This window comes from Myotis daubentonii, chromosome 16 (assembly GCF_963259705.1).
Source record: "Myotis daubentonii chromosome 16, mMyoDau2.1, whole genome shotgun sequence".
NCBI classification, from domain to species: Eukaryota; Metazoa; Chordata; class Mammalia; order Chiroptera; family Vespertilionidae; genus Myotis; species Myotis daubentonii.
Genome location: NC_081855.1, coordinates 54,001,441 through 54,029,333, shown reverse-complemented (window position 1 = coordinate 54,029,333; position 27,893 = coordinate 54,001,441). Strand labels below are relative to the sequence as shown.

At 61.8% G+C, this 27,893-nt stretch overlaps 2 protein-coding genes across 3 annotated transcripts; one reads left to right on the top strand and one right to left on the bottom strand.

The window, feature by feature from the left end:
• The first annotated feature begins 712 nt into the window (after positions 1-712).
• HID1 (HID1 domain containing) lies at positions 713-17,571 on the top strand. 2 transcript variants are annotated; one of them, XM_059671146.1, is made up of 19 exons: positions 713-880; positions 6,363-6,512; positions 6,936-7,106; positions 7,612-7,725; positions 8,284-8,390; positions 8,636-8,752; positions 10,966-11,188; positions 11,371-11,427; positions 12,079-12,219; positions 12,392-12,482; positions 12,663-12,814; positions 12,910-12,988; positions 13,607-13,771; positions 14,199-14,426; positions 14,792-14,898; positions 15,350-15,430; positions 15,937-16,028; positions 16,216-16,374; positions 16,664-17,571. In XM_059671146.1, exons 1-19 carry the CDS (start codon positions 815-817, stop codon positions 16,725-16,727), a joined length of 2,364 nt encoding a protein of 787 aa, XP_059527129.1. In that variant the 5' UTR covers positions 713-814; the 3' UTR covers positions 16,728-17,571. The 2 variants fall into 2 exon arrangements, with proteins under 2 accessions (XP_059527129.1, XP_059527128.1); XM_059671145.1 differs by having other exon boundaries at positions 11,368-11,427.
• Positions 17,572-18,303: 732 nt separating this feature from the next.
• Positions 18,304-27,221, bottom strand: OTOP3 (otopetrin 3). Its single transcript, XM_059671147.1, has 7 exons — positions 26,996-27,221; positions 23,106-23,522; positions 22,883-23,019; positions 22,201-22,259; positions 21,808-21,926; positions 20,053-20,867; positions 18,304-19,033 (listed from the first exon to the last, which is right to left on the bottom strand). The coding sequence occupies exons 1-7, from the start codon at positions 27,012-27,014 to the stop codon at positions 18,863-18,865; spliced, it is 1,737 nt and encodes a 578-aa protein (XP_059527130.1). The 5' UTR covers positions 27,015-27,221; the 3' UTR covers positions 18,304-18,862.
• Between the last annotated feature and the right edge of the window lie 672 nt (positions 27,222-27,893).

Below are 27,893 nucleotides of genomic sequence, written 5' to 3'. Positions count from 1 at the left end.
GGTCGATGTTTCTAACTATCCCTCTCCCTTCTTTTCTGTGAAAAATAAAAAAGAATAGGCCCTGTGACTTAAGCCTCTGTGCTCCCATTCTTGACAGTGTTGCTAAATACCAGTCCCTCAACACATTTGTTAAAATGGACGGACTTAAAAGGATTTTCAGGGAAGGCAGGTAGCCAGAAAGGAGCTGTGGGACCCAGAGGGACTCCAGCTCTCATCAGACCCCCGCGCTGCTTTCCTGGAGCGGCCACTGAGTCTGCCTTCCTTGCGCAGAATGGACTGTCTGGACACGTGGGTTTCACAGGCCAGAAAAAGGGGAACAACGAAAGCAGATACTAAATAATAGTAATAATACTCATAATGAGAAGAAGAATGGGGAGGACAGGATTGACAAGGAAGAAACTCAAGGGAGAGAGCTGGCTGAGAAAGTGTGGGCCCAGTGATGGCGTGGGGGCCTGGGAGGATCGCGGGCCCTGGGGCTGGGGCGGAAACGGGCGATGGAGCGGGGACAAGGCTCGGACGCAGAGGGAAGGGCGCCGAGGCATCGGGTCCAGCTGAGTCGGAGGGGCAGACCCCGGAGTGGACAGGGCCTCCCCGGCGGCAGGTGCCTGGGGGCGGAGCCACTAGGGGGCGGGGCCTATCGAGGGCGGAGTCACGAGGAGGCGGGGCCGACGCCGGGCCGGCGGGCGGGGTGCCGTGCTGAGCTCTGCTCCTGCGAGAGCAGCGGGGGCCGCGGAGCTGGAGCTGGAGCTGGATCCCGAGCCGGGGCCGGGGCGGGAGTCGGGGTCGGGGCCGGGCCGGAGCGGGCTCCAACGATATGGGGTCGGCCGACTCCAAGCTGAATTTCCGAAAGGCGGTGATCCAGCTCACCACCAAGACGCAGGTGCGCCCGGGACCCCGGCCTCCCCACCCACCTGCCGGGCTGGGGGCTGGGCAGGGCCGGGGGGCTGCGCGAACTTGGCTTGTCCTGAGATGGGGGACCCCGCTGGGCCGGCGGGTGATACTGAGGCCAGAGCCAAATCGCTTGGCCTGGACTCGATGCTCCATCCCCTCGCCCCAGTCCCTCACCCCCAGCCTTCTCTCCCGGGAGCATCTCTCCCCGCAGCCGCTGCTGCCACCTTAGGCTGACGTGTGCCTACTTCCCGAGCCGGCATCGCCGCTGTCCACCCCCTGCCCATCCCCCATCCACTCCGTCCCTACAGTCTTACATCTTCAGCCTCTCCCCGCCTCCTCCCACCCATCCACCTCCCTGCTCCCCTCCCTGCCCCTCGGTGCCCGCGGGTCCCGGACACACAGAGCCCGCTGACTCAATGCAAACAAAGCCGGGCCGGCGTCCGCCCTGGTCGGGAAAACAGCTGGTGCGCGGCGGCAGCAGCCTTGCTGGGCCCAGGTCGATGCCCACGGCAGGAGAGGCCCAGCAGCCTGGCAAGAGGACCTGTTCCCAGGCCCCTGGAATCCAGTGTCCCAGCCAGGACCACTCCCGAAGGGGGCTCCTCCTCTGAGGCCCAGCTGTGGGGGTGGCTGTGTTTGGGGTTCCCTCTGTTCCCTGGGTCAGGGCTGAGAAACCTGTACATTGCCCTTGACCTGCTGGTGTGGGGCTTGGGGGTGTCTTGCAGCCTAGTCCATGCTCCCCTGAGTCCACAAGTGGCACAGAGGCCACCTCCTTGCCCCCTGCACCCCCCTCCCCCCCCCCCCACGCAGGTCCTGGCCCAGCAAGGCGGCTTCCTTGCCCACCCCTTCCCTCCTCACCCCTTGAACCAGGCCCTTCTGGCCACAGAGATGCCAGCCCTGACTCCCCAGATCCCCCACTTGCAAGGGAGTCAGGACCTGCTGCTATCTGGGGTTTTCCTCTCACCCCCAATCCCACCCCACCCACCCCACTGCTCCTCTGCGCTCTGCTCTCTCTTGCTCTTGGCAGTTAGGGTGGGAGGGAGGGAGCCATTTCCACAGCCAGCTGGTCACAGCTCCAGAGGCCAGACCACTGGTCCCACCCTCTCCTGCTCCTGTGAGAGAAAGGCCAGGTGCTGGCCACTGCCCAGCGCCTCTGGAGAGTCCAGCCGGCTGAGGGGGGTGATAGAAACCAGACCTTGCTCCTCACTGCTTCCCCCAGGCGCCTGGTTCCTCTGGCCCTTGGCTCTCTAGTGATGGGGCGCCTAGGGCTGCGGGTGGCGGGGGGCCAGCCCCTCAAGGTGGGGCCACAGAAAGAAGAGGAAGGGAGGCTCCAGTGTTTACCTACCTGCCGAGGGAAACACCTTGGTGGAGAAGTGAACTATGGGCTGTTGGCTCAGCTGCTAGGGTCCAGTGCTGGGCCAGCAGGACTAGCTCAGCCAGGTCCCCAGGGATCTGGGTGGACTACATTCCTACCTGCTTCAGCCCCCCATTCCCCCTCAGGACAGCGATGGAGCTGACTGAGGCATTGCTGTCCCATTTCCCAGCTGAGGAGAGTGCGTTGACTTGGGACAGGACTGCAGCCAGTGACCAGCCTGGGTCTCCCGCTGGGGAGCATTGGGGCCCTGCAGGTGGGAGGGGCCTGGGCCGCCTGGAGGGAGAGACCCTCGGGGACTGACACCTCAGGTCCCCTGTAGTGACCTGGCTTGGGCAGCTGGGGAGTGAGGACCAGATCCCAGGTAGTCAGTCATTCCAGTCCTTGCCCCTCCGTGGAGATTCAGGCCGGTTGTGCACGGGGTACTCTCCGGCCCTGGGCCCCCAGAAGCTGTGCTGTGGACACAGTTTTGCTGTGGGCAGTGACCAGCCGGCCCAGCGCCTTTCCCACCGCTCAGCCTTCCTGTGCTGCATCCTGTTTCCTTCCTGCCCTGGGCTGGGCCCGACCCTGATTCTGAGGGCCAGGAGCTCTGGCTGGGCTCCCTGCGTCTTTCCCAGGTGGGTGGGGCCCTGGAGGGGGACATTCCTGAACCTGGACCCTCTCCTCGAGCCCACATGTTCTGAGTTCTCTGCTGTTGGGCAGATGGGATCTGGCCGGTCCATGTTTACACATGTGCACATGTACTGCGTGTGCATGCCGTGGTGACACAGTCCTCCAGCACAGGTCACCCTTTGCAGGCTGGTCCTTCCCCCCCCTTCCCCCAGAAAGGTTTCCAAAGATGCAGCTGGGCCCTCAAGAGTGGGAGTTCTGGCCTGAGCAGGTCCTGGCAGAGCTGGGGTGAGAACAGCTGGTTTCCCACCAGGTAGCTCCGTCTCTGTGACCCTGGTGGCGGGCGCCTGCCCAGCTGCTTCTTTTCCAAAGAAACTGGCTTGGATTTTAGAGCGTTCTTGGGTTGGGTGGAGCCCAGCTGGGGTAACTGAGGCAGGAACTAAGCCATGTCCCTGCCCTTAGGAGCCGAAGCGGCCCCAGTGACCCTGGCCGATACCTATAGCACCAGGCTAGCCTGGTACGGCCAGGCAATGGTTGCCAAATTGGAGTGTCCAAGCCACGGTGGGATCAGTTGGGGATGGGGGGTGGGGGTGAAAGTCACCACTCTTGAAGTTCAAGGCCAGCTCCCAACTGGGACGCTCCTCTGTTTCGGGGCTGGGCTACCCTGGGGACACTTGCGTCAGAGGCCAAGTCTACTTGGTGTTGAGATGAGTTTCTGCCCCTTTAAGGGGGGGGGGTAGTGGTTACCTGGGAGGTGGGGAAGGTGTCGAGATGAGAGCTTCCCATAGGTGCTCCCAGATTGGGGAGGGAGGGCTCTTCATATTTCTGGGATGTCCTTTCCCACCCCCACCCTGGCCACTGTGGTACCCCGGGGACCCCAGTGACTGTCAGAGGGCTGTCCTGGCTGAGGGCGCCAGGTGCCAGCTGGGTCCCTCCTTTGGCCTCTGTTTCCCACTCCCCATCCGCCTTCCCCCACTAACTCGCTCTACCAGTTCTGGGACCGAGCAGGCCTGGGTGCCAGGCCTGTCCAGCGGGCCGAGGCCACACGCTGCCCTGTAGCTCAGTGAGGGGTGTTGCTTGGGGAGTGGCCTGGGTACACCTGGACCTCGGTGAGGCTTGTGACCCCAGCCCTAACTTTGGACAACCCCACTGGCCCTCGGCCCTGCCTAGTGACTGGGCTGAAGGGATCTCAAGGAGTAATTATAGCCTTTAGCTGAACAAATATTGCCTGAGCATCTGCCATATGCCTCAGCTGCCAGGTCAGGGAGGAGGGGCTGTGGACTAAAGGGGCCTCAAGACTGGTGGAGCCAGGACTATGGTGAGTGGGTCGGGAGTGGGGTTCCAAGGAGGGAGCAAGCCCATCTATCCAGAGCTCTGGGAGACTTCTTGCAAGATGTGGCTTCAGAAAACACTATTATTATTGTTGTTGTTATTATTTAAACAAATTTCAGAGCTCTTTATTATTATTTTCTTTTTAATCCTCACTCGAGGATACTTTTCCATTGATTTTTAGAGAGAGTGGAAGAGAGAGGGAAAGACAGAGAAATATCGAGGTGAGAGAAACACATCCAATCAGTTGCCTCCTGCATGTGCCCCAACCAGGGCCCGGGCCGGGAGGCGCCTGCAACCTAGGTACATGCCCTTGACCAGAATCGAACCCAGGACCCTTCAGTCTGCAGGCTGACACTCTATCCACTGAGCCAAACCAGCTAGGGCCAGAATTGTTATTATTTTCTTTATTGATTAAGGTATTACATATGTGTCCTTATCCCCTCATTGCCCCCACCACCCCCGCTCATGCCCTCACCCCCCTGGTGTCTGTGTCCATTGGTTAGGCTTATATGCCTGCATACAAGTCCTTTGGTTGATCTCTCCCTCTTACCCCCACCCTCCCCTACCTTCCCTCTGAGGTTTGACAGTCTGATCCATGCTTCTCTGTCTCTGGATCTGTTTTTGTTCATCAGTTTATGTTGTTCATTATATTCCACAAATAAGTGAGATCATGTGGTATTTTTCCTCCATTGACTGGTTTATTTTGCTTAGCATAATGCTCTCCAGGTCCATCCATGCTGTTGCAAATGGTAAGAGTTCTTTCCTTTTTACAGCAGCGTAGTATTCCATCGTGTAGATGCACCACAGTTTTTTAAATCCACTCATCTGCTGATGGGCACTTAGGTTGTTTCCAAATCTCAGCTACGGTAAACTGTGCTGCTGTGAACATAGGGGTGCATATATCCCTTCTGATTGGTGTTTCTAGTTTCTTGGGATATATTCCTAGCAGTGGGATCACTGGGTCAAATGGGAGTTCCATTTTTAGTTTTAGAATTTTTTTTTTAACAAGATATTTCTTTTTCTCAATAGAAGGGTAATGCATAGTACTGTGTGTGGATCCAGGGTGCTAGCCGGGCCCTTGGCCAGCCTTGCAGAGAAGGGAGAGCCTTGGGCGACAGGGTGAGAGGGATGGTCTCTTGCAGGAAGCGCTCTTCAGAAAGTAGAGAGCCTGGTAGCCTGGCCCTCCGCAGAGGAACATTCAAAAGGAAGAAAATGGTAATAGTCCTGCGCTTACAGAAAAGCATAACGAAAAAACAAAACCACCCAGAGAGATCCTTGCTGCTAACATGTCACTTTTGTGTAGGCTTTTGTTACTATACAATTCAACACAAAACTCTGATAGTTTTTTAATCCTTTTTTCACCTACCCTGACACTGTGAATATTCATTAATATTCGTTTAAAACGTGATTCTGATGGCTGCATAATATCCCTTTGTATGAATGTGCCTTCACTTTTGAAAGCACTCCCCCATTGTTGGTTATTTAAATTGAGCCCAACTTTTTACTGTTGTCAACAATAACACTTCAGTTGGCATCCTCATGCACGCATAACTATTTCCTTGGGAAATATTTCCGGAATATTACCATTCACATGGATTGCCTGTATAATTCAAAAGGCATACATGTGTTTAAGGCACATTGCCTCAATAGGGCTGGTGGGACTTTGGAATGTGTCGAAGGGGTGGGCATGCCGGAAAGAGGGGGCAGTCTGAGCAAAGGCTAGGAGAAAAGATGGCATGGCTGTGTTGGAGGGACAGCGAATACAGGTGTGTGTGCATGCGTATGCGTGTGTGTGCACACGTGTGTACGCAGGTGTGCAGCGAGTAGGTGTGTTTAGGCAAGGTCTGGGCTGACTGGTTGGCTGAGGTCTGGACTCAGTCCTGCAGAGAGGTGGATGGTCACACAGTCCCTCAGAGCCGGGTGAGGCTTCGGCTGCTGGACTCAATGCCCAGCTGACCCCTGACCATCTGTGCCAAGTGCCCCAGCCTGCCTGTGTGGGCTGGGACTCATGGTGGCCACGTGGGAGGCTCCTGGGCACCAGCAGGGGTGGAGTTGGGGGGCCATGGCTTACCTCTTGGGGGTTTCCTTGGCTACATGTTGGGCAAACTATGGGCTCTTTGGCAAAGGATTGTGCAACTCTGGACACTGGTTTCCCCCACAGCCCGTGGAAGCCACCGATGACGCCTTTTGGGACCAGTTCTGGGCGGACACGGCCACCTCGGTGCAGGATGTCTTTGCGCTGGTGCCGGCGGCGGAGATCCGGGCCGTGCGGGAGGAGTCCCCCTCCAACCTGGCCACTCTGTGCTACAAGGTGAGGGCGCCTGGCTGGGCCATTCACCACCCGCTTGGGGACACTGAGGCTGGCCCAGCCCTGTGGTCCGAGGGGCCTGGCGGGCTCTGGGTTCTGGGGAAGCGACCATGGGGAAGTGACCGGGCCAGAGCGTGCTGAGCCCTTTCCACGGGTCAGCTCGGTTAGCTCGCCCGGTGCGGCTGCCACTGTTGGTGTCGCCATTTTACAGATAAGAAAACTGAGGCTCAGGTCGGGGGTCGCTTAACAAGATCTCAGCCAATGAGTGGTGGGCTGGCCCATGTCCCGTCCGCCTGGGCTGGCCGACCCTGTCTGGAGGGTGGCCCTGTGGGGTCGGGCCTCCCCCTCTGAGCCTGGGGTGCCCATCCGAGCCACGTGCAGGGCCCCACTCCCACCCTCCCAGCGTGCCCCTCTGCCACCCCACAGGCTGTGGAGAAGCTGGTGCAGGGAGCCGAGAGCGGCTGCCACTCGGAGAAGGAGAAGCAGATTGTCCTGAACTGCAGCCGGCTCCTCACGCGCGTGCTGCCCTACATCTTTGAGGACCCGGACTGGAGGGGCTTCTTCTGGTCCACGGTGCCCGGGGCGGGGCGAGGAGAGGTCTGTGCCGGGCAGGGCCTGGTCGGGCGGGCGGGGCTGGGTGGGCAGTGGAGCTGTGACAGGGCGGGAACCTGGCCCAGGGCAAGAACCAGGGCCGCCCACCCTCCTCCAGGCCTCCCCGGGCTTGGGGGAGTGCGGGGCAGGGAGAGTGGGGCTCGATTCCTTCTCCCTGAGCCCTCAGTTCCTCTCCCATGGGTCTCTGCCCATACAGCTGGGCACAGCTGGGCGCAGGGCAGCTGGGCCTCTCCCTCTGGCTCCCATCTTCCCCCTGCCTGGGTTTATCTCCAGGCACCTGCAGGGCTGAGGAGACACAGAGTCTAGGGGACATGCGTGGCCTGGCCCCTCCTGTCAGCGGGAGGGTCCCTCACTGCCCCAGTCCGCTCTGGTTCTGTCCCAGTGACCGCCTGGGCCCAGACCCCGTCCTCCTCCCTTCCTCCAAGTCCTGGGGCCGCCTCTCCTTGGCCAGCTCCCACTGAGGTGGCCCTGGGCGCTGTGTCCTGAGCAGGGAGAAGATGATGACGAGAATGCCCGGCCCCTGGCCGAGTCCCTACTCCTGGCCATTGCTGACTTGCTCTTCTGCCCGGATTTTACCGTCCAGAGCCACCGGAGGAGCACTGTGGTGAGCGCTGATCCTCGCCACTCCCCACCCCCTGGGCTGGGAGGGCTCTGGCCTCTGGGTTGGGGCTGAGTGAAGTTCTAGGGCAGGGTGTTTCGGGGACAGGGCTGCATGGTCCCAGGGAGGGGGCGGTGGCTGGCACAGCTGGAGTGGAGCCACCTGGTGCCCGGCCATGCCCCTTGCATCCGGGAGCTGGGCACAGGCTCCCATTGTCTTTGCCTGGGCGGTGGGCGGGGTGTGGGGCTTGGGCACAGGAGGTCTGGCCCTTTCACTCTCCGTCGGCCCATGGACTTGACCTTGAGTGCTTTCTGCCCCCCATCCCCACCCACCACCAGACACACCCAATTCCATTCCCCTCCCTCTCTCTCTGCGTCGCAAACTGGACTGAGCAAGTGAAAGAGCCAGGCTGGAGGGAGGGAGCTTCCAAGAGGCTGATAACATTATTTCTTCCCTGTGCGTTAGCGCCGGGGCGTTTGAGAATCTGTCTTTGGGGTGACATGAGGGACGGGGGTGCTTAGGTTGGCCACCCCCAGCCCGATCGCTCCCCGACCCTGTCCCCAGGACTTGGCGGAGGACATGCACTCCCTGGACAGCTGTGAATACATCTGGGAGGCGGGCGTGGGCTTTGCTCACTCACCCCAGCCCAACTATATCCACGACATGAACCGGTGAGCTTTCTGGGGCCCCGAGCACGTGGCGTGCTGGACCCCAGGCCTGGCCCCTGCACGGCTCGGGGAGGGAACCAGCCGTGGCCTCGCAAAGGGACGCTGCCCACGCATGACCCAGCCGCAGCCTCACGGGGAGAAAATGGGCCATTTCTCTTCATGGACTTGAGCTGGGCTGGGCTGGGCAGGGTGGGCACGGCCTCCGGGAGGAGAACCGGGATCCTCAGGACCTGAACCCCCTCCCCAAGGACGGAGCTGCTGAAGCTGCTGCTGACGTGCTTCTCGGAGGCCATGTACCTGCCTCCAGCTCCGGACAGTGGCAGCACCAACCCGTGGGTGCAGTTCTTCTGTTCCACGGAGAACAGGTGAGGGCCTCCTGCCTTCCTTTCCTTCCTTCCTCCTGTTCCAGGCAGCAGAGCTGAGGAGTGGAGGCCTGGCTCCGGCCCTAGGAGTCTTATTTGAGGGAGGTGCTGCCCCCTGGTGGTGATGACCTGTAACAGCCACACCTGTGCCGTGCTGTCCAATGCCCCGCTGGGGTCCCTGGGTGACAGGTGCCTGGATCCTCCATCTAGTTACTTTGCGAGCCACACATGCAATTTATTTTTTAATTTTTAAAATATATGTTATTGATTTTTTACAGAGAGGAAGGGAGAGGGATAGAGAGTTAGAAACATCGATGAGAGAGAAACCTCGATCAGCTGCCTCCTGCACACCCCCTACTGGGGATGTGCCCACAACCAAGGTACATGCCCTTGACCGGAATTGAACCCGGGAACCTTCAGTCCGCAGGCTGACGCTCTATCCACTGAGCCAAACTGGTTAGGGCCACACATGCAATTTAAACATTTCTACCAGCAACATTAAAAAGTAAAAATGAAACAGGTGAAGTTAATTTTAATAATATGTTTGATTTAACCTAACCTAGCCAAAATATTAGCATGTCACGTGTCATCAATATCCACAGTGATTGAGGTGTGTGACATGCCCTTCTCATGCTGAATTTTCAGGATCAGGTGTGTAGTTCACACAGCACCTCCCAATTCAGACCAGCCACGTTTTAAGCTCCTAGGAGCTACATGTGTCTTGTATTGGGCAGTGCCATTTATTTATTTATTTATTTACTTATTTATTGGGGGGGTCAGTACAATTTAGACAATGGGTGAGGAGGGGGCATCATGAATATACCCTGAAGGATGGGGAAGACTGGTCCGAGGGGGGCGCTCGCTCACGGGCCATGGGGGCTCATCTGAGTACAGAGGTGTCACATGGCGGACCGAGCATTTGGAGCAGATACAGGCCGTTCGGCTGTGCAGCTCCCGCTGTGCCCAGGGCTGTGCTGGCAGCACCCGAGTTCGTGTCCCCAAGGGTCCTGGTTCATCCCCTCACTCCCAGACTCTGGTGCCCACATGGCACACCTCCTCCTTCAGATTTTCCTGGCCTCCTGCCCAACCTCCCCTCCCCCTGCCCATCCCCCTCCCCCTCCCCTCCCCCTCCCCCACCCCCCAGAAGGGAGCCCAGGGGACTCCTCCACCAGCCACAGCGCAGGGCTGGCCAATCTTCTTCCTCCCCAGCCTTATCAGGCAGCCACGCCTGCCACTCGCTTAACCTCTCTGGGTCTCCGTTTCCTCCTCTGTAAGATGAGGAGCTTGAACCCTGACATCTCACAGCTCTCTGAATGGCGTCACCTGGGGCCTGGGAACTGGGTGACTGAGCGTGTGCCCGGCTTCCTGAGGGGAGGCTCACCTCCCGTGGGCCAGCAGCCCCTCTCGGAGCCCCGAGGGAGGGTCCTGCCCCTCAAAACCCCAGGGGCCACATCATCACCCACTGGCCCCGGCTGGAGGCTGTCCGGCACCGAGACGGACCCTCATGGAAGCGATGGGTTTGGTGGTTTTGATGCGTCAGTGCAGGCTCCTCGATGGGGCACCGGGCGGGGAGGCTGCATACGCGGGGCAGGGGTGAGCGGCACGTCTCGGGGCCTTCAGTTTTGCTGTGAAGCTCTAAAAAATAGTATATATTTAAAAAAAGAAGAGGCTTCATGCCCGGCCGGCGCGGCTCAGTGGTTGAACACCGACCTATGAACCAGGAGGTCCCAGTTCAATTCCCGGTCAGGGCACATGCCCTGGTTGGGGCCTGGATCCCCAGTGTGGAGTGTGCAGGAGGCGGCCAATCAGTGATTCTCTCCCATTGTTGTGTTTCTATCTCCCCCTCTCCCTTCCTCTCTGAAATAAAACATAATAATAAATAAAAAAAGACCAGGCTTCACCCTGGCGCGAGGAGCCGGAGGGATGCGGACATGGTTTCTTACCAAGAGCCCCTCCTGACTGGCCGCCCATCTGGGGAACAAATTCCTCCCGCCGTGGCCCAGCCAGTGCGGGTCCGGGTCCGGGTCCGGGCCCCAGAGGCAGGAAGGACCAGGAGGGCTCCTACAGGAAGGGACGGGCTCCCGGCTCCCGGCTCTGCAGCCCGGCCCCGCCAGAGCGGGCACTGAAACCCGTGTTGAAGGAGGGGATGACTGTCGGGATGGAGGAGGGCTGGGCCTGGGGGCGTCTCTGCAGGCCCCTCGCTCCTCTCCCTGCAGACACGCCCTGCCCCTCTTCACCTCCCTGCTCAACACCGTGTGTGCCTATGACCCTGTGGGCTACGGGATCCCCTACAACCACCTGCTCTTCTCCGACTACCGGGAGCCCCTGGTGGAGGAGGCCGCCCAGGTGCTCATCGTCACCTTGGACCACGACAGCGCCTCCAGCGCCAGCCCCACCGTGGACGGCACCACCACGGGCACGGCCATGGACGACGTCGAGGTAAGAACAGGAGAGGGAGGGCGGGGCCTCTGGCCAGGTGGCACCCCCCTTGCTGAGCTGGGCGAGGGATACCCAGTGGGCACCTTGTGGTGAGCCTGGGGGTCGAGGGGGCCCAGCTGCCGAGGCCTGGGGTCGGGGCAGAGGGTGGGGGCACCTGCTCACCCCAGCTCCACCCTCAGCAGCCTCCAGGGCCCGAGAACCTGTTTGTGAACTACCTGTCCCGCATCCATCGCGAGGAGGTGAGTCTAGCGCTGCTCTTGCTCGGGGCGGTTTTGATGCCCCCCCCCCACACACAGGGTCATGGCCTTGCAGGGGGTAGGGGGCGCAGTGAGATGGGGCTGGGGGAGTCCTGACCCCTACCTAAAGGAACCATAGTCCCCATGGTCTCTGGCCACTGCAGTGAAATAGTGACCGTAGGACTGTGAGGGTTTCAATCTGCAGAAAGGGGCCAATGGCCTCAACCGGGTGAGGGTGACTGGGAAGGCTTCCAGGAGGAGGTGGCTGTGATGGCAAGTTCTCAAAGGTCGAGGGAGGGGAATGCAGTGACCTAAAGGCCAGGCAGACCCAAGGTCCTGTGTTGATGTGATCCCAAAGCCCCGCCCTCTGCAGCCGTAACATGGGGCCCGGAGCCATTCCCTGGCCTTGTGAGGATTGAGTGAGAGCACAGCCCAGCCCAGCGGGGAGCAGGCGCTCAGTGAATGACCCCTCTCGGCGGAAGGGAAGGGCCCCCCAGGCCAGCCTTGGACTCGGCTTCCTGAGGGGCTCACCCAGGACAGCCATGGACGACGCTGGAATCTGGGCCCCTCGGGCTCTCGGGTGGGGCCAGGCTCTGGGGGAGGGAGAGGCCTTTGTAGGGAGCCGGACTCGACGGGCCCTGCTCTCCCTCCCAGGACTTCCAGTTCATCCTCAAGGGCATAGCCCGGCTGCTGTCCAACCCCCTGCTCCAGACCTACCTGCCCAACTCCACCAAGAAGATCCAGTTCCACCAGGAGCTGCTGGTCCTCTTCTGGAAGCTCTGCGACTTCAACAAGGTGGGCCGGCTGCAGGGCCAGCCTGGGGGCAGCGGCCTGCCCTCCTGAGGACAGCTACTCGGCCAGGCCAGGGATGGGCACAGGGTCTGGGAGACTCCCAGGAGGGGGAAGGGCGGGCGGAGCCGGCCCTCCCTCTGACCCTGCCTGCCCCCTACTCCCCCCCCCCCCCCAGAAATTCCTCTTCTTTGTGCTGAAGAGCAGCGATGTGCTGGACATCCTGGTTCCCATCCTCTACTTCCTCAACGACGCCCGAGCAGATCAGTGTAAGGAGGGGTGTGCACAGGATGGGAGGGGCACAGGATGGGGGGGGTCCTTGAAGAGGGGTGGTCCGGCCAGTCCGTCCATCTCCCAGGAGCTCAGACCCCCCAGGATGGCCCCCGCCCCTTGCCTCCCTTCCTCCCCTCCCACCCTGTTGGTGACCCCTCCCACGCCACCTGTCACAGCTCGGGTGGGCCTGATGCACATTGGTGTCTTCATCTTGCTGCTTCTGAGCGGGGAGCGGAACTTCGGGGTGCGGCTGAATAAGCCCTACTCGGTGCGCGTGCCCATGGACATTCCGGTCTTCACGGGGACCCATGCGGACCTGCTCATTGTGGTAAGCGGGCCCCTGGGTGCATGGGGGCGGTGTCCTCCGGGCTGAGTTTGGAGGCAGAGGGCACCCCACGGCCGCCCTTCTGCTCCCCCGCACAGGTATTCCATAAGATCATCACCAGCGGGCACCAGCGGCTGCAGCCCCTCTTCGATTGCCTGCTCACCATCGTGGTGAACGGTAGGGGGCCCCGGAACCCGCCTTCCCGCTGCTCACCACCAGGTGGCGCCGGGCCACAGGCTGACTTGCCCGCCACTCCCTTGGATAGAAACGCAAGGGCCTTTCTATCTTCCGATCCCCCCTCACAGGCTGTGCCACAAATATGTGTTTAATTCTATGGAGAATATCGCTTTGATGTGCTAGCAAGACCTAAAGGTCCTGAGTTTGTATTCCTGTCCAATCATTTTACAGCTGGGGAACTTCGGCAAGTTTACGTACCTCTCTGAGCCTCAGTGTCCCCATCTGTAAAATGGGGATGGTCCCCTCTGTGTCCCGCCTCCCGCACAGGGGTGTGGGGAGGAGTGGGCGGGAGGGCGCGGGTGAGTGGTTTTGTAAACAGGACAGCTGTCCACACGGTGGAGGGACAGGGGCGGAGCTAAACTGCTCCCTGGGGCTCTGCAGAAGTCACGGCCAGGGTGGCCTGGGCCTCTGGGGGTGTCCTCTTCCTGGCTTTCCGGGGGCTTTGCGGGGGGGGGGGGGCGGGGAGGGCTTGGGAGCAGGAGCACCTTGTCCTGCTCAGGTCCAGGACGTGCCCGGGCGGCTGGTGGGGCCCCGGGGTAAGCCGAGCCCTTCCTGCAGTGTCCCCCTACCTCAAGAGCCTGTCCATGGTGGCGGCCAACAAGCTGCTGCACCTGCTGGAGGCCTTCTCCACCACCTGGTTCCTCTTCTCGGCCGCGCAGAACCACCACCTCGTCTTCTTCCTGCTGGAAGTCTTCAACAACATCATCCAGTACCAGTTCGACGGTGAGGCCCCACGCCCGCCCCGGCCTCGGGGGCAGGAGGTGGGTGGGCCGTGGGCGCGGATACCTCCCTGTCTAAGAGTTAACAGTCCTCTGCCCCCCCCCCAACCCCCCGCCATCCCCGGTTTGTCCAACGTGCATTTATTGAGCACCAGCTGTGTACCCAGCCCTGTGCTGGGTGCGGGGACGCGGTGGAGAACCAAGCAGATTGCTCCCTGCCCCGTGGCGTTCACAGCTGGGATGGAGGGGGAGGGCGGCTCTAAACAGATGGCCACACGGACAGATCATCTTACTCTGGGGAGAGGGACGTTCTGACTGGCACGACCTGGATGGGTGTCACAGGTGCCGGGCTGCCTGGTGTAAATTAGGGCCTTGGCATAACCTCTCTGAGCCTCCGTTTCCTCTTGTGAGATGGTGCTCCTTCCCCACAGGCAACTCCAACCTGGTCTACGCCATCATCCGGAAGCGCAGCGTCTTCCACCAGCTGGCCAACCTGCCCACCGACGCGCCGGCCATCCACAAGGCCCTGCAGCGGCGCCGGAAAGTGCCCGAGCCCTTGTCTCGCACCAGCTCCCAGGACGGCGCCTCCATGGAGGGCTCCCGCCCGGCTGCCCCCGCCGAGCCGGGCACCCTCAAGACCAGCCTGGTGGCCACCCCAGGTCTGGCGCTGGCGGGTGGCGGAGGGTGTGGACACCCGCATGGGTGGGGGCTGGACAGGGTCTTTGGGGTGTGTCACCCCATTTCTGGCAAAGGGCATGGGAAACTGAATCGGTGGGGATGGCAGCTGAGAGGGGGGGGTAGAGATGCTGGAGTCCAGAGGGGCACTGGCTTAGTGGGGCACTGACCTCACGCCTGGGTGTGGGCTCTGGGAGGGGTGCGGTCAGGGGTGGGGGCATTGGGGGATCAGGCACAGCGGCTCTAAGGTGGGGGGGGGAGTAAGCCTGGAGGGGAGGGGGTGGGGCCCGGTGGAAATGCTGTTGGGAGGGCGCTGGGCAGGGGTCCTCACGCCCACCTGGCCCCCCAGGCATTGACAAGCTGACGGAGAAGTCCCAGGTGTCCGAGGATGGCACCTTGCGGTCCCTGGAGCCTGCGCCCCCCCAGAGCTCCGCGGAGGGCAGTCCAGCTGAGGAGGTGGGCGAGGGGGCTCTGGCCTCGGAGGTGGGGCCTGGCCTGGGCAGCCTGGGTCACCCGCAGCAGCGGGGCAGGCACCCCGCTGAGTCCCTGTGGGGGGGGGCTTTCCCAGACCCTCCCTTTTTTATTGGTCATGGGCTTAGCCCTTGACCTTCAGACTCCTCATCCATCAGCCTTATCTGAGGCCGGGCTGGCCTTTACCCTAAACCTGTCACCAGCTGGGCTGGGTTGGGCAGGGCCCGGGGCCCAGGGCCCAGGGCAAAGGGTGCGGGGCTGGGCTGGCCCTCAGGTGGGAGTGAGTCCCCCATGTTCCCGGGCCAGTGGGGAGATCCCACTGCCCTCCCGGGTTCCAGACTGTGGGATGGGCTGGAAGAGGGGCCGCTACTCTGCCCTCTGCCCTCACCCTGTACCATGCCTCCCACCCTCACTCCCATCCCTTTCCTGGGACCAGGAGCCCAGCCAGACGTGGCGGGAGCAGCGGCGACTGTCCAGCGCGTCAGCCAGTGGGCAGTGGAGCCCCACGTCGGAGTGGGTGAGGGTTTGGGCAGGTGGCACCCACGTGGGGACTGGGTCAGGGGCCCTGGGACTAGGGCTCAGTAAAGCTCAGTGGGAAGGTGTCCAAGTCCCAGGACTGGCCCGGGAGCCAGGCTGGGGACCAGCCTCCTGGCCGGGTGGCCTTGCCTCCCTCTGACTCGGGGGGAGCTTCCGTTGCCCACAGCACAAATTTTCCTACCGGATCACGCTTCCAGCTCCCCCCTGGAGTGCCCACCCCTGTGCGTCCTGAAGTCACACTCATGGCGCTGATGGGGGTATAAACACTCCTGTGAGCTGCCGTTGGGAGGGTCCAAGGGGACAGGGTCTGGCATGTAGTAGGTGCTCACGCTGACCATGAAGAACAGTCACTGTTCAGGGGCGCGGCCCGTCCAGGCCTTGCTGTGTGATCTGGGACACGCCTGGTCTTGGGGAGCCTGCAGTTCTGGGTCAGGGTCAGGGTCAGGGTCAGGCTCCCCAGCCCCAGCAGCCCTGCCCCTCCCCCAGGTCCTCTCCTGGAAGGCGAAGCTGCCGCTGCAGACCATCATGCGGCTGCTGCAGGTGCTGGTGCCCCAGGTGGAGAAGATCTGCATTGACAAGTGAGGCTCTGGGGGGTGAGGGTGGGGCTGCGGGGACAGGTGGGCTCTGAGGAGGGGCCAGTCCAGGCTCGGGTGGGGGTATGACGGGGGCACGGGCCTTGCGGGTCCAGGGTGAGCCCCCTGCTCCCCTTGACCTGCATGGTGGGCTTCCCACGTGAGCGTGTTGGAGACACCCCATCCCTGACAGGGGCCTGACGGACGAGTCGGAGATCCTGCGGTTCCTGCAGCACGGCACCCTGGTGGGGCTGCTGCCCGTGCCCCACCCCATCCTCATCCGGAAGTACCAGGCCAACGCGGGCACGGCCATGTGGTTCCGCACCTACATGTGGGGCGTCATCTACCTGAGGTGGGCGCCGGGGGGTGGGCAGCCGCCGGCTGGGTGGGTCTGGTGTCCACCTGAGCGTCTGCCCAGTGGGGCTCATCGGGGTCTCAGCACTGGGTCCCCCATCGCAGTGGGGTTAATGGTTAATGTCAAGACAGTTAACGGGGGTGGTCCTGTCTGGTTGAGGGTGGGCACCCAGGGCCCAGGGTGGGGCATTGGGACGGGCATTGGGACAGGCATTGGGGCGGGAGGGGTCTGGGCGGTATCACTGGGAGGCCTCCCAGTGCCCAGTGACAGCCCACTCCTTCCGCAGGAATGTGGACCCGCCTGTCTGGTATGACACCGACGTGAAGCTGTTTGAGATCCAGCGGGTGTGAGGATGGAAATCTACAAGGAACAGGGGCCGGGGGAGGGTCGGGGGCCCCGGTCCCCCCATCCTCCTCCCCACACCTCGACCCACTGACCGTTCTGAGCTTTAACTTACTATGATCAGGGCGGGGGGCTGGCAGAGTGACGGAGCCCTGGGTGGCAGCTCCTGGAGGCCCCTATGGCTGGGATGCTGGGGATCGGCTCTGACCTTCCCCGAACTCCCCCCGCCCACTCCTGGAGCATCCTGTCTCCCTGGCCAGAGCCCCACCGCCCTCTGCTCCCCCTCAAGGCCTGTCTCTAAGCTGACTCAGTGCCCGCCCAGTTCCTGTGCCGCTCACTGAGGCCTCCTGTGCCCTCTGCATTGCCTAAAAGGGAGCCGTGGGCTGTTTCTTGGGCCCCCTGGGCAGTGAGGGGCCTTACCTCCTACCGGAAGCCACCTGTACGGCCTGGCTCGCTGCCAGGGCCTGAGGGCGGAGGGTGTGTGGCCTGGGGGCTTGTGGAGGCTGGGGGCTGGCTGGCTGGCTGCAGAAGCCAGGCTGGGGGACCCCATGCATTTTAGGGGCTTGGCATGGCGTGTCGAGGGTATCCTGCTATATTCTTCCTGGTCAGTGGATACAGCCTGGCCCCATCTTATATCCAGTAACGGGGGCAAAGGGAACGAGGAGGGGGCAGCTGTTCAGTCCTCCCCACCCCCACCCACTGCCTGGAGGACCTGTGTGGGGCAGGACGCCACCCCTCCACCCTCCCCTCCGGCCTCCAGGCTCTGGCCTCTGGCCCCCTCACCCCTCCTGTGTCAGTACAATCTCTGCTGTGTACAATCGGCCACTTTACACAATAAACCGCTGTCCACGCCCTGGCTCTCTGTGCTCGGAGGGGAGCTGAGGATTCTGCCTCCCAGGGTCAATCCCCAGAGGGCCTAAGTGCCTGCTGGGAACCAGTGTTGGTCATTTTCTTGGGGGTCAGGGGGCTGGAGAATTGGACCCCTGGGCTGTGGCCGCACAGAGAAAGAGCCCACAGGAGCGGGGAGGGGCCTACCTCCCAGCTTCGGGCATGACCCCCATGGGCTCTGCTGGCCCCAGGCAGCCACTGAAAGGGGGTGGGGGTGTCCTGGGGCCTTGGCCCTGTGCTTGCCAGGGCCCAGCTTCACGGGGAGGGGCCTGGGGCCACCCTCCCTGGGCCTCACCCGCCTCGCCCTGGGCCCCGTCGGTTGGTGTTTGCACTGGGCTCAGGGAGATGGATGGGCTGTCACCTCCGCCCTTTCTTCCTGATGGCTCAGAGGACCAGCAGGCCTGGGGACCCGCAGCCACGGCCACGGCCCTGTGGGGAGCCAGCTCCGGAAGTCACCTGGGGCTCAGTGTCAGAGAGAGTGTGCTTAGCGTGGGTGGGGGGTGGGGGCGTGGAGAGCCCTGGCCCCTCTCTCTCCACCTCCTCCCATGGATCAGACAAGACCTGGTTTCGACCTCTGCTGGCCCCAAAACAAGACCGTCCAGCCCCACAGCCCTGTCCAGGACAGTCCCTTCCCACCATACCCGGGTGGCAGCCTGTCCCTGGGAACAAATGCCACGCAGCCCGAACGTAATCAATCAAGCAAGCAGAGTTTATGGCAGCGGGAGAGGGCTGTTGAGCCCTGCCTGGCAGCTAATTAGTGAGCTCATTAGGTCGTGTGGGGAGGGAGGGCAGCTGCCTGCCTAGCTGTCTGCTCCCAGGGTGCCCTGGTGGCGCTTGGACCGCACGCCCTTCCTCCAGCAGGACGCAGGCCCCAGAGCCTGGCTGGGTAGGGGCGCCCCTCTCCAAGCTCCCCAGACTCAGTCATTTAGGGCTGGCCCTCCGGGAGTAGCTGTGGGGCTTCCTGGGGGTGGGGGTGGGGGGGTGGGGAGGAGTGAGCAGGGGCAGGTGTGCGCCCTGTCCTCAGTGCGGGCATCAGAAGTATCCAGGCTTTGCCCTTGGTCTTGGGCTGTGAACAGTAACCCACACTCCCCCCCCCCCCGTACTCCCCTGAGCGAGGCTCTGGGGAAAAGGAGGCTTTGGGGGAGCCCCGGCTGCACTGGGGCCCTGGGAATGGGGCCTCTGCCCAGACTCCGGGCTACATTCTCCCAGCCTTGGCCTTTTGGGGTTCTGCCAGGGGTGGGTTCCTCGGGCAGCCTCAGGCCCCCAGGTAGACCTCCACCAGCCCCCCCACAGAGTGCATGCGGTAGAAGACGCCCAGTGGCAGGCCGAAGTTGACGATGGTGAACCACGTGCGGTAGCCGTAGAAATCCTTCTCCAGTCCGTTCTCGAACTCGGGGTGTATGCCGAAGGCAGGCATCATCCACAGCTGGGAGGGGAGGGAGGGGAAGGGGCACTGGGCTCAGGGGAGGCAGGCCCGGCGCCACAGCTCCTGCAGCACCTCCTCACCCTTGGCCTTCAGAGCAGCCCTGTCCCTCCTGACCCCTCTCACCTCAGCCGAACTCCGATGGGTCACGAGAACCCCGGTGCCACCCCCCGTGGTACAACCTGCTCTGCCCAGCTGGTACCCCTGTGCCTTGAACTCAACCACCTTCTTCTCCTGCTTCATCCTTCAGCTGGTCTCTGCCCCTCGACCCTGGCTCTGCCTCTGACCAAATGCTACCCATTTCTCCAGGCCCAGGTCAGACTTCCAGGAAGCCTCATTGGCCACTCGGGCCCACACGTCCTGCCTGGAGGCCCGACTGCTCTGTAGGGCCGAGTCAGGCCTGTTGTCTGCCTGGACCAGGGGTGTCAGCACCGCTGGCCGGAGGTGTGTTTCCAGCGCTGTCCTTACCAACAGGAGCTCAAACAGCCCTGAGTTGCCCAGCACTGCCACTTAGGCGGCAGGACCTCTGCAGGGCAAACGACCCAAGCCTCAGGTTCCTCGTCTGTGAACCAGGACAGCAGTGGTGCCTGCTGCATGGTGACTGTGACGACCCACGAGATGCTGAGCTATTGCCTGGGGACGGGGACATGGGACGGAGCAACCATCCTCAACCCCTATCAGGAGCTCTCTAGAGAACCAGGCACTTTCTGCTCTCTTCCTTGGACTGAATTCAGCGGACAGTTCATTATTTGGCAATTCCCTAATTGTTCCCCTGGTGTCTCCCCAGCTGGACAGGGAGCTGTATGAAGTGCACTTGGCTGTGCCTGTGGCACGCTCATTCGTGCCAGGGACCCTGCAGGGAGCTGGGGGCCACTCTCTGCTCTCACGTGTCATAGAGCTGGTTGGAAAGCGGCATGTGTCCTTGGGACAGTCAGTGTGCAATGAGTGCGCCTTGAACCAGCCCTTCCTGAATGGGGATCTCTGGGCCAGCTCCGCCCCGAGGCCTCCCGGGTACCACTCACTGTGATATTGCAGAGGATGAGGAAGAGCGAGATCTCCTTGAGCGCCCGCCGCTTCCAGTTGAGGTGGCTGTAGGAGTGGATGTAGGCCCTGGAGGCCCGCCGCAGGTCCTGGCCCAGCTCCAGCAGGGAGCCCCTGCGGTGGGGCTCGGCCTCCGGCTTCTCCGCCAGGCCCCCGGGAGCCGCCTCCCAGAGCGGGCGCCGGTGCAGGCCCTCGATGATGAAGAGGTTCTGGGCGATGTGCTGCAGGATGAGCAGGATTGAGTAGGCCAGGATGAGGCGGTTGAGCAGCTCGTGGGGGCGGGTGGCCACGATGGCCACGATGGAGAAGTAGGAGATGCCCATCTGGCCCAGGGCGGCCCCCATGAGCAGCACCACGTCCACGCTGCGGGTGGGGTTCTTGAGCGTGTCCAGCTCTCGCTCCTCCAGCCCGTGGATGGCCGTGCCCGCCAGGCAGGCCAGGCTCATGGTGGGGAGCACCGCTGCGTAGAAGGCGTAGTAGAGGGTGAAGTACTGGCGGGCGATGGAGGGGCCGCTCGCTTCAATCTGGAAGATCACGAAGACGCACACGCCGGCCACCAGGGCCAGCAGGCCCAGCAGCGGCCCAAAGATGGCCCCGTGCAGGTGGAAGGCCGGGGCGCCCGGGTGGGCGCTCGCGTGGGGGGCCAGGCGGCGGCCCACGTTCTTCCACATGACGAAGAGCACAGCGCAGCAGATGAGGCAGTACTCGGTGCTGAAGGGGTAGAGCATCAGGTAGCCTTTCCGGAAGACCTCGCACACCGTGACGTTGAGGCACAGGCAGGTGTTGGTGTCGTTGCCTGGGAGAGGGGGCAGGCGGGCCTGGCTCTGAGAAAACCAGCTGCACAGATCAGTCCCTTTCATCCCCTGGAGGAAGCCACCCATTTCACAGATGTGGAAACTGAGGCCCAGAGAGCACACTCAGAAATCACCAGTTACAGGAAGGCCATTCCTTTACCGAAGGATTCCAGGCTTCATGTGTCAAGCTTATGTAAAACATGCGATGCCTGGGTGATGGCTATATCTTGTTCTACCCATCTCTATGTTTGAATTTTTAATAATAATCTATGGTGGTACTTGCAAAACATTCTCTCTGCACAGCCCCTCTGAGAAACGTATGCAGGGGGGAAAGCGTGAGCACAGTGCGCAGGCGTGTAAATGCACGTGTGTGCTGGGAAGGCCTGGCTGTACACAGGTCAGGATGGCGATGCCCTGGGGGGGTATACACACAGGTGTGGCTGAACCCCCAGATAGAGATGTGCCCACGCAGGCTTATGGGACACAGCCTCTAAGGGGCAGACCGTACAGGTGGGGATTGGGCACATGGAGCAGTGTGGGGGGTTCTTTCTCCCCAGAAATTTGCCGGCCCTTCTGATATGTCCAGGAATCATGGCTTTTTAGTTTGTTGCAAGTAAAATGCAAACACCAGGGGTGGGGTGCTTACCTGACCTTATCAGTGTGTAGCTCAGCCGGGATTAGTGGCCAGCTTGCTGACAGCTACTGGGAGCCTGGAGTAGGGGTGCGGGGTGCCAGCACCCGATGGGGCAGGTACAGAGGGGGCAGGACGGGTACCACTGGCAAATGTCTGCATTCTGTTTAGTCATGGTCCAGCCTCTGGAGTTTGCTCGAAACTCTACAGACTCCCTGAGCCTCGCCCGACAGAGGGAGTGGGGGTGCGAGCGTGTGCGCGCGCACACATGAACCATTCAGCGGTGGGGGTGGGGCATGGTCTCTTCTTACCTGAGAACTTTTTCATGAGGGCATTGAGCTCCGCCTCGATCTCACGGTGCAAGGAGTCATTGGTGACGGCCAAGACCCACATCAGCAGGTTTGTGGCCAGGGTCAGCATCAGGCCACACCTGGGGGAGATGCCACACTCTGCCCACACAGCCTGGCCAGCTCCTGGGCTGCCCAGCCCTCACCGACGCTGCATGGGGTGGCCCCCCTCCCCCAAAGCCAGATGCCGTCTGCTCTGGGACTTCAGCAGACACAGTCCTAGCGGGCACCTGGGGCCACTCCCAGACCAGCCAGCAGCCCAGGGCCACCCTGTCCGGGAAGCTGGGGGGAGTGCGCACTAGTTGGGGACAGGGAGCCCCAGGAGTTGCTGGAGGGAGAGAAGGCACCCCCTCTTACCTAGTGAAGTTGGTCTGGACCTGAATACAGTCTTTACAGTGTTTCCAGAGGACCCAGGTCTGAAAGAGACAGGGCCTTGAGCCCAGCGGCAGGGGCGGTGGCGGTCGGGTCAGGGGGTGTGCCCCAGCTGCTTGTGTGTATTTCCAGTGGAAGACACAGTGAGGAAACCTGGGTTGGGATCCTGGCTCCAGTGTTTCCTTGCTGTGTGGCTTTGGACCAGTGGCCAGATGTCTCTGAGCCTCCGTCTCCTCAGCTCTAAGAGGGAACTAAAACGCCTACTTCTCAGGGGAATGCCTGCTTATTGGGGAAATAAAAGAGATCGTGCAAACGAAACACAGTGCCTGGCGCAGCACAGGGAGTCAGTAGGGAGCGGGTATTCATCATTAAGGGCGGGCCGTGGTTTGGGCCGTGGTTTAGGCCGTGGTTTTGGTACGTGCAAGTAGCACAGCGGATGGATCTGCCGGTGTCTGCGCTCAGGGACACGGTGTGTTAGTGCAGTCTACGTCGGTGTGCACGGAGGGGGCACACGCAGGCAGGCGTTTACTGGGGGCCGTGGCGTGTGTACATACTCTAGGCCACGTAGGGATTTGCCCGGGAGGCTGTTTCCAGGCATCGGTTGGGATGTGCGCGCGGCCTGGGCAGGGAGGGTGCCCGGCGGCCTGGGGGCGGGCGGGCCCGTTACCTGGAGGCCCGTGAAGATGATCTCCAAGGCAGGGAAGAGGAGCTCCAGCTGGGACTTGCAGTGGATGTGGCTCACGTCGTAGCCCACGCGGAAGACATTGAGGCAGATGGTGCAGTTGCCAAAGAGCAGCAGGGAGCCTGGCTGGACCAGCGGCCATTGGCACCTCCCTGGAACGGGCCCGCCCCCCCCACCCTCTCCATCTACCCAGCGCCCCCATACTCACCCCGCACCCACACGGGTCCCGCGTGAGGGTCCCGGTAGAGCACCGCGTGCGGCCGGCGGGTGGTGCCGGCCACGTAGCAGAGGAGCCAGAGCAGGGACAGCGCCTTCAGCACGGCCAGCAGGATCCACACGTCGCCCAGCGTGACGGCCACGTTGTTGAAGATCATGCTGCAGATGAAGGCGCCGCCCAGGAACACCACGTTGAGGGCCAGCAGCCCCGAGAAGAGCTGCCCGGCCTTCTGGGCCTGCCGGTCCCGCCGCAGCAACAGCGAGAAATGCCGCACCAGCCAGGACTTCTGGCCCGGCGAGGCGGGGACCACTGTCTCCTCGGCCTCCATGTCCACTAGGTTCTCTTTGGCCGGGGCCGCTTCGGTCTCCTGTGCTCCTGTGGAGGCCACTGGTGCAGCCTCAGCAGGCGCTGGGGAAGGAGAAAGGGTCCTGGTTGGCTGCCGGGCTGTCCTGGGTTCAGTTCCATCCCTGCCCCTAACTACTGTGTGATGTAAGGCAAATTAAGCAACCTCTCTGGTCAGAACATTGGAAATAACAGCAGCTGCCCAGCTACCTTCCAGGACCCTGGAGGTCCAAACAGACCAGGGGCTATGGAACCCTCTGTGCTCCGCATTAACATTTCCACGGGCTTGAGGACCCCCTCCCCCGTCCCCGTCCCCCCTGCCTGACTCAGCACCTGATCCTGAGATGGAGTAATACTGTCTGTCTAGGAAGCCAGGGGCACCTGCACGGTGCCTGGCCCCCAGGCAGTCTCCAGGGCTGTGACGTTTTTGCCATCAAAAGGCAGCTCGAGCTCCGCTGACTTCTGGGAGGAAGTTCACTCCCGAGTGACAGAGCGAGTAGGTGTCCTCTCTTGCTCGGATGCTGATTCCTAGGTAATGGGTGCCTAGAGTGTTGTGTTGCGAGGGCTCTTGAGGCCACTTGTGGGCTTGGTGGGAAAGAATGTTGTGGTCGGAAACAGTACTCTATTATGGATACACTAGACTAGAGGCCTCGTGCACAAAATTCATGCACAGGTAGGGTCCACACCAGCTGCCGGTCAGGGCCTCCCTTTGTTCCCCGCCGCCCCCTGGTGGTCAGCGCACATCATAGCGAGTGATTGAACTCCCGGTTGGTCAAATTCCGGAGGGGACACTTTGCATATTAGGCTTTTATATATATAGATATGAGTGTATATGAAATGATGGCCTCTCCATCCCCACTCTCCCCTCACCAGTTCTCCTCTCAGGCCCCAAGCCTATCCATTCCAGCCCACGAATTGCTCTTAGATCTTTCATGACCTCAACCACTGCCCTAGCTCAGGCCCCTACCCTCGCTCCTGGACTGGCCTCCCTGTCCACCAGGCCTCTCCCCTACTGTGAGCCTGCCAAGGCCATGTGTTGCCTTCACATACAGTCCACACTGCCTAGCGTGCCCTCTCACAACGAAACGAGGCAGAGTGTGTGCCATGTGAGCTCGTAGCGCAGAGAGCTCGAGGCAGGGTAGCTGCTGCCGCTTCCTGGTCTGGCCCCAACTTCCATCTCCAGCACTGCCCTCAGACTCCCTGGCCCATGGGCCGTGCCATCCTGCTACTGTTCCCAGAATGCCCTGCCTTTGCTCGCCTCCCTGTCTGCCCGCCCCTTACCCCCCACCCTTTGCTCGTAATGCCCGCTTCTCGCTTGTAGCTGACTGCAGCTTGTCCTTCAGGACTCAGAAGAGCCCCCACCTCCTGTAAGCGGCCTCCCCTGAACCCCCCTTCCGCCAAAACTGGCTTAGGTGCCCGCTCTTGGTGCCCCCGCCGAGCCCCAGGCTTGTGTCTGGAGCCTCACCTCTCGCACGCTCTGTCATTGGCTGTGCTTTGCTCTGTCTGTCCCTTTGAACTTGGAGCTTCAGAAGCTTCAGACTCTCCCACTCTGGCCACCAGAACACCCTCATCTCATTTGGCTCTAAGTGGCCCCATTCTCCCATGTACAACCTGCTTGATATTTATACCTCTGCTCTTCTCTTCCGGGGCAAAGAGAATAATCAAACGTGGGTAGTGCTTGAGGTCAAGAAGGATCTAAGAGCAATTTTAAAGGTTCTACAGGATTTTCTCCCCCTTACCTAGTCCTTCTGGTCACCCTCGCTCCACGTCTGCCCTCTCCCTGTCCAGCCCCCTTGTCACACTGCCCACACCTGCCCCCCATGTTCCTCCAGGCCCAGCCAGAGGGAGCCACATTTCTCATGGGGTCTCCTGCCCCCCCCCATCGCTCCCGGAGCCCACGGTGCCTCCCCTGCTTCCCTCCACGTGGCTCTCACCCATCCTCTCCACCCACCTTCGGGGCCTCTCCTGGGAAGCCTTCTCTCTCTGCCCAAGAGTGGGTGGCATTGCTGTGGGTGTGGCTGGCTCCCCTCAAGGCCAGGAGCTCCTCCAGGCAGAGACCAGCTCCTGCTTAAGCCAGACACCCCCCCCCCCCAAAACTTGGCACCGCATGGCATTCAACCAGTGTTTGCTGACGACTCCGGCATTTTTCAGGGAACTTTCAGCACTAGAGTCATGGACAGAGAGAGACCCCTCCCATGAAGCTTTTTCCATCTTGGCCCAGACAAAGACATTTTTTCAGACGATCTTTATCTTTCCTCCTAAGTCTCCTCCGCCCAGGTTGAGCAAGCCTGACGCTCTGGGGACACACCTCCCTGCTCTTTTCTCCCAGCCCTCCCTGCTCCACCTCGCCTTTCCGAGTCTCCCCCATCTTCCCAAGGCCGGATGACTAAGAGCCCAGATTCTGACGCCTCCTACCGGTGTATCTTGGATAAGCTACTTAGACTCCCTGTGCCTGGTTTCCCCATCTGTAAAGCAGATATACAACTATGGACTATCCCTGGTGTTCAGTAGATGTTCAGTAACGATTTCTTGAATGAATAAATGAAGGGATTAATGCACAATACCTAGGTCACAGGGGTTTATAAAAATTACATGATTTAATTTATGCAAATGAAGGCAGATCCGTGTCTGGCACAAAGAAAGCTCTCAGTGTTAGCGATTTGAGCATTTTCTTCCAGTTCTTTCGAAATCCTGGGGCGACCGGAAGGGTCGGGATTACTGGTGCGTTTCAGTGGCCTGCAAGCGCAGAGGGGACCCAGGAGGACAAGGTTCGGGTGTCCACTCCTTCCAGGGTCCTCAACTACGTCCTCGCCCTCCGCCCGCCGGGTTCAACCCTCCGACAGCCGCTAGAGGGAGCCCTCAAAGTGGCGGATTCTGTCCGCCCAGGGAGAGGGCGACCGGTCCGCGCAAAGGGGTCGTGGGAAGAGGGCAAGGGCGCCCGGAACCGACAAGGAGGAACCCGCCACCCTCTGGCACGCCCTTCGGCGCGACGCCAGCCCCAGGGAGGGCCCGCGTAACTGGTTTGTGGGGCACGGTCAGCAGGTGATGAAAGCCGCGGCCGTCGGGGCGCGGCGTCCCGCCTGGAGCGCAGCGTCGGCTCCGGAGGAGGCGGCTGAGCGCGGGCCGGGAGCTGCGGGATTTCTTTCCGAGCCTTTCGGGGGCTGCGGGGCTGGGGCAGCCGCTACGCCTGTTCCTCACACCCGGCGCCCAGGCAGCCCCAGCCCCCACCCCCTTTTTTCTGGCGGTCCTTCGGGTTTTCCCTTCTTCCTGCGCCCCTTTCTGCCCCGTCCGCGGAGAGGAGGTGGGGCGCGGAGCCGGGGTTGGGGTTGGGGACCGAGAGGGGCCGGTGCTCGAGTGGTTGGCCTCCCCCGAGTCACCCCGCCCCCCCGCCTCAGTCCCTGCAGCCCCAGGTGTCTGAACCCCGGGGGGCGGGGGAGGAGGAGGTTTGCGTGCCCAGGTGGGCTTGCCCAGAACGCCCCGCACGCCATCCAAGGGCGCTCCGCCGCCCCACGGGCGCTGCCGGGGGAGGGGAGCCTTACCTGAGGTCTGGGCGGGCATCGCTGCCCGCTGACCACCGACCGCGGCCGCAGCACCCACAGTCCTTCCAGGTGAGGCCCGGACTGACGCCCCCGACGCCCTCCCCAGCGGGACTGCGCAGCCGCCGCTCGGGCTCCCCGGCCCATCGATTTTTCTGTTGACTTTGGGGATGTCATTAATCCTTCGTTAATTACCCCGCCAGGGGCTCCGGCCCCGACACAGCAGCCAATGGCGAGGAGGCTGGACGGGCGGGCGGGCGGGGCCGGAGGCGGGGCCGGCGTGGGGCTCAGGGTCAGGGGACCCGCCGGGGACCGCCTCCCGGGTGGGGTGGGGTGGGGTGCATGTCCTTTGGTCGCAGGATTGGTCTTGCGGGGGTTCAGGTCACACTGTCCTCTGGCTTCCAAGCAGGGGGTGGAACCCCTGGGTCTGGGGTCGCCTTTTCCGGTCAGCCCCAGGCGGCTGCAGCCTCGCAGCAACCTTGTCACCCCCCTGTCTCAGAGCCCTCTCTCCCAAGTCAGCGGGGAAGGTGGGGCGAAGAGACCCCATTCGGACAGGCAGGAGACAGGTACGGTGAGAAGTTGCCCCTCCAGGCCTCTTCACCTCTCCGGTGGCTCCTGAGTCGCACCCACCTCCTTCTGCTGCCAGGCGTTTTCCTCTGGGTCCCCCGTGTCCAGTCCTGCTGCCCCCACGCTCTCCTCTCACCCAGCCCACCCCCCTCTCCACCCAGCCCCGCCCCAGTCCCACTGTAGCCTGTGGCCCCGGCCGGACTCAGTTGGCCACCAGTCCTTCCCCCTCTTCCAGCTCCTGGGTCTCAGTCCCTCTCCCTGCTGAGCCCATCTCTCTACCTTTTGTAGAGGAGTCTCAGGGACCCCCAGAGAGTGGGGTGCTGAGGAAGAGGAG

What these genes read in the sequence shown, in the direction of transcription:
- OTOP3 (XM_059671147.1), bottom strand. An exon ending in CCTCATGAAAAAGTTCTCAG is followed by an intron (nt 20,868 to 21,807) that starts GTAAGAAGAGAC and finishes CCCCTCTCCCAG; the next exon opens with GCAACGACACCAACACCTGC. An exon ending in TCATCCTCTGCAATATCACA is followed by an intron (nt 19,034 to 20,052) that starts GTGAGTGGTACC and finishes CTCCCCTCCCAG; the next exon opens with CTGTGGATGATGCCTGCCTT.
- HID1 (XM_059671145.1), top strand. Translation starts at nt 815, where the DNA reads ATGGGGTCGGCCGACTCCAAGCTGAATTTCCGAAAGGCGGTGATCCAG. An exon ending in CGACGCCCGAGCAGATCAGT is followed by an intron (nt 12,483 to 12,662) that starts GTAAGGAGGGGT and finishes CACCTGTCACAG; the next exon opens with CTCGGGTGGGCCTGATGCAC. An exon ending in GCTCACCATCGTGGTGAACG is followed by an intron (nt 12,989 to 13,606) that starts GTAGGGGGCCCC and finishes CCCTTCCTGCAG; the next exon opens with TGTCCCCCTACCTCAAGAGC.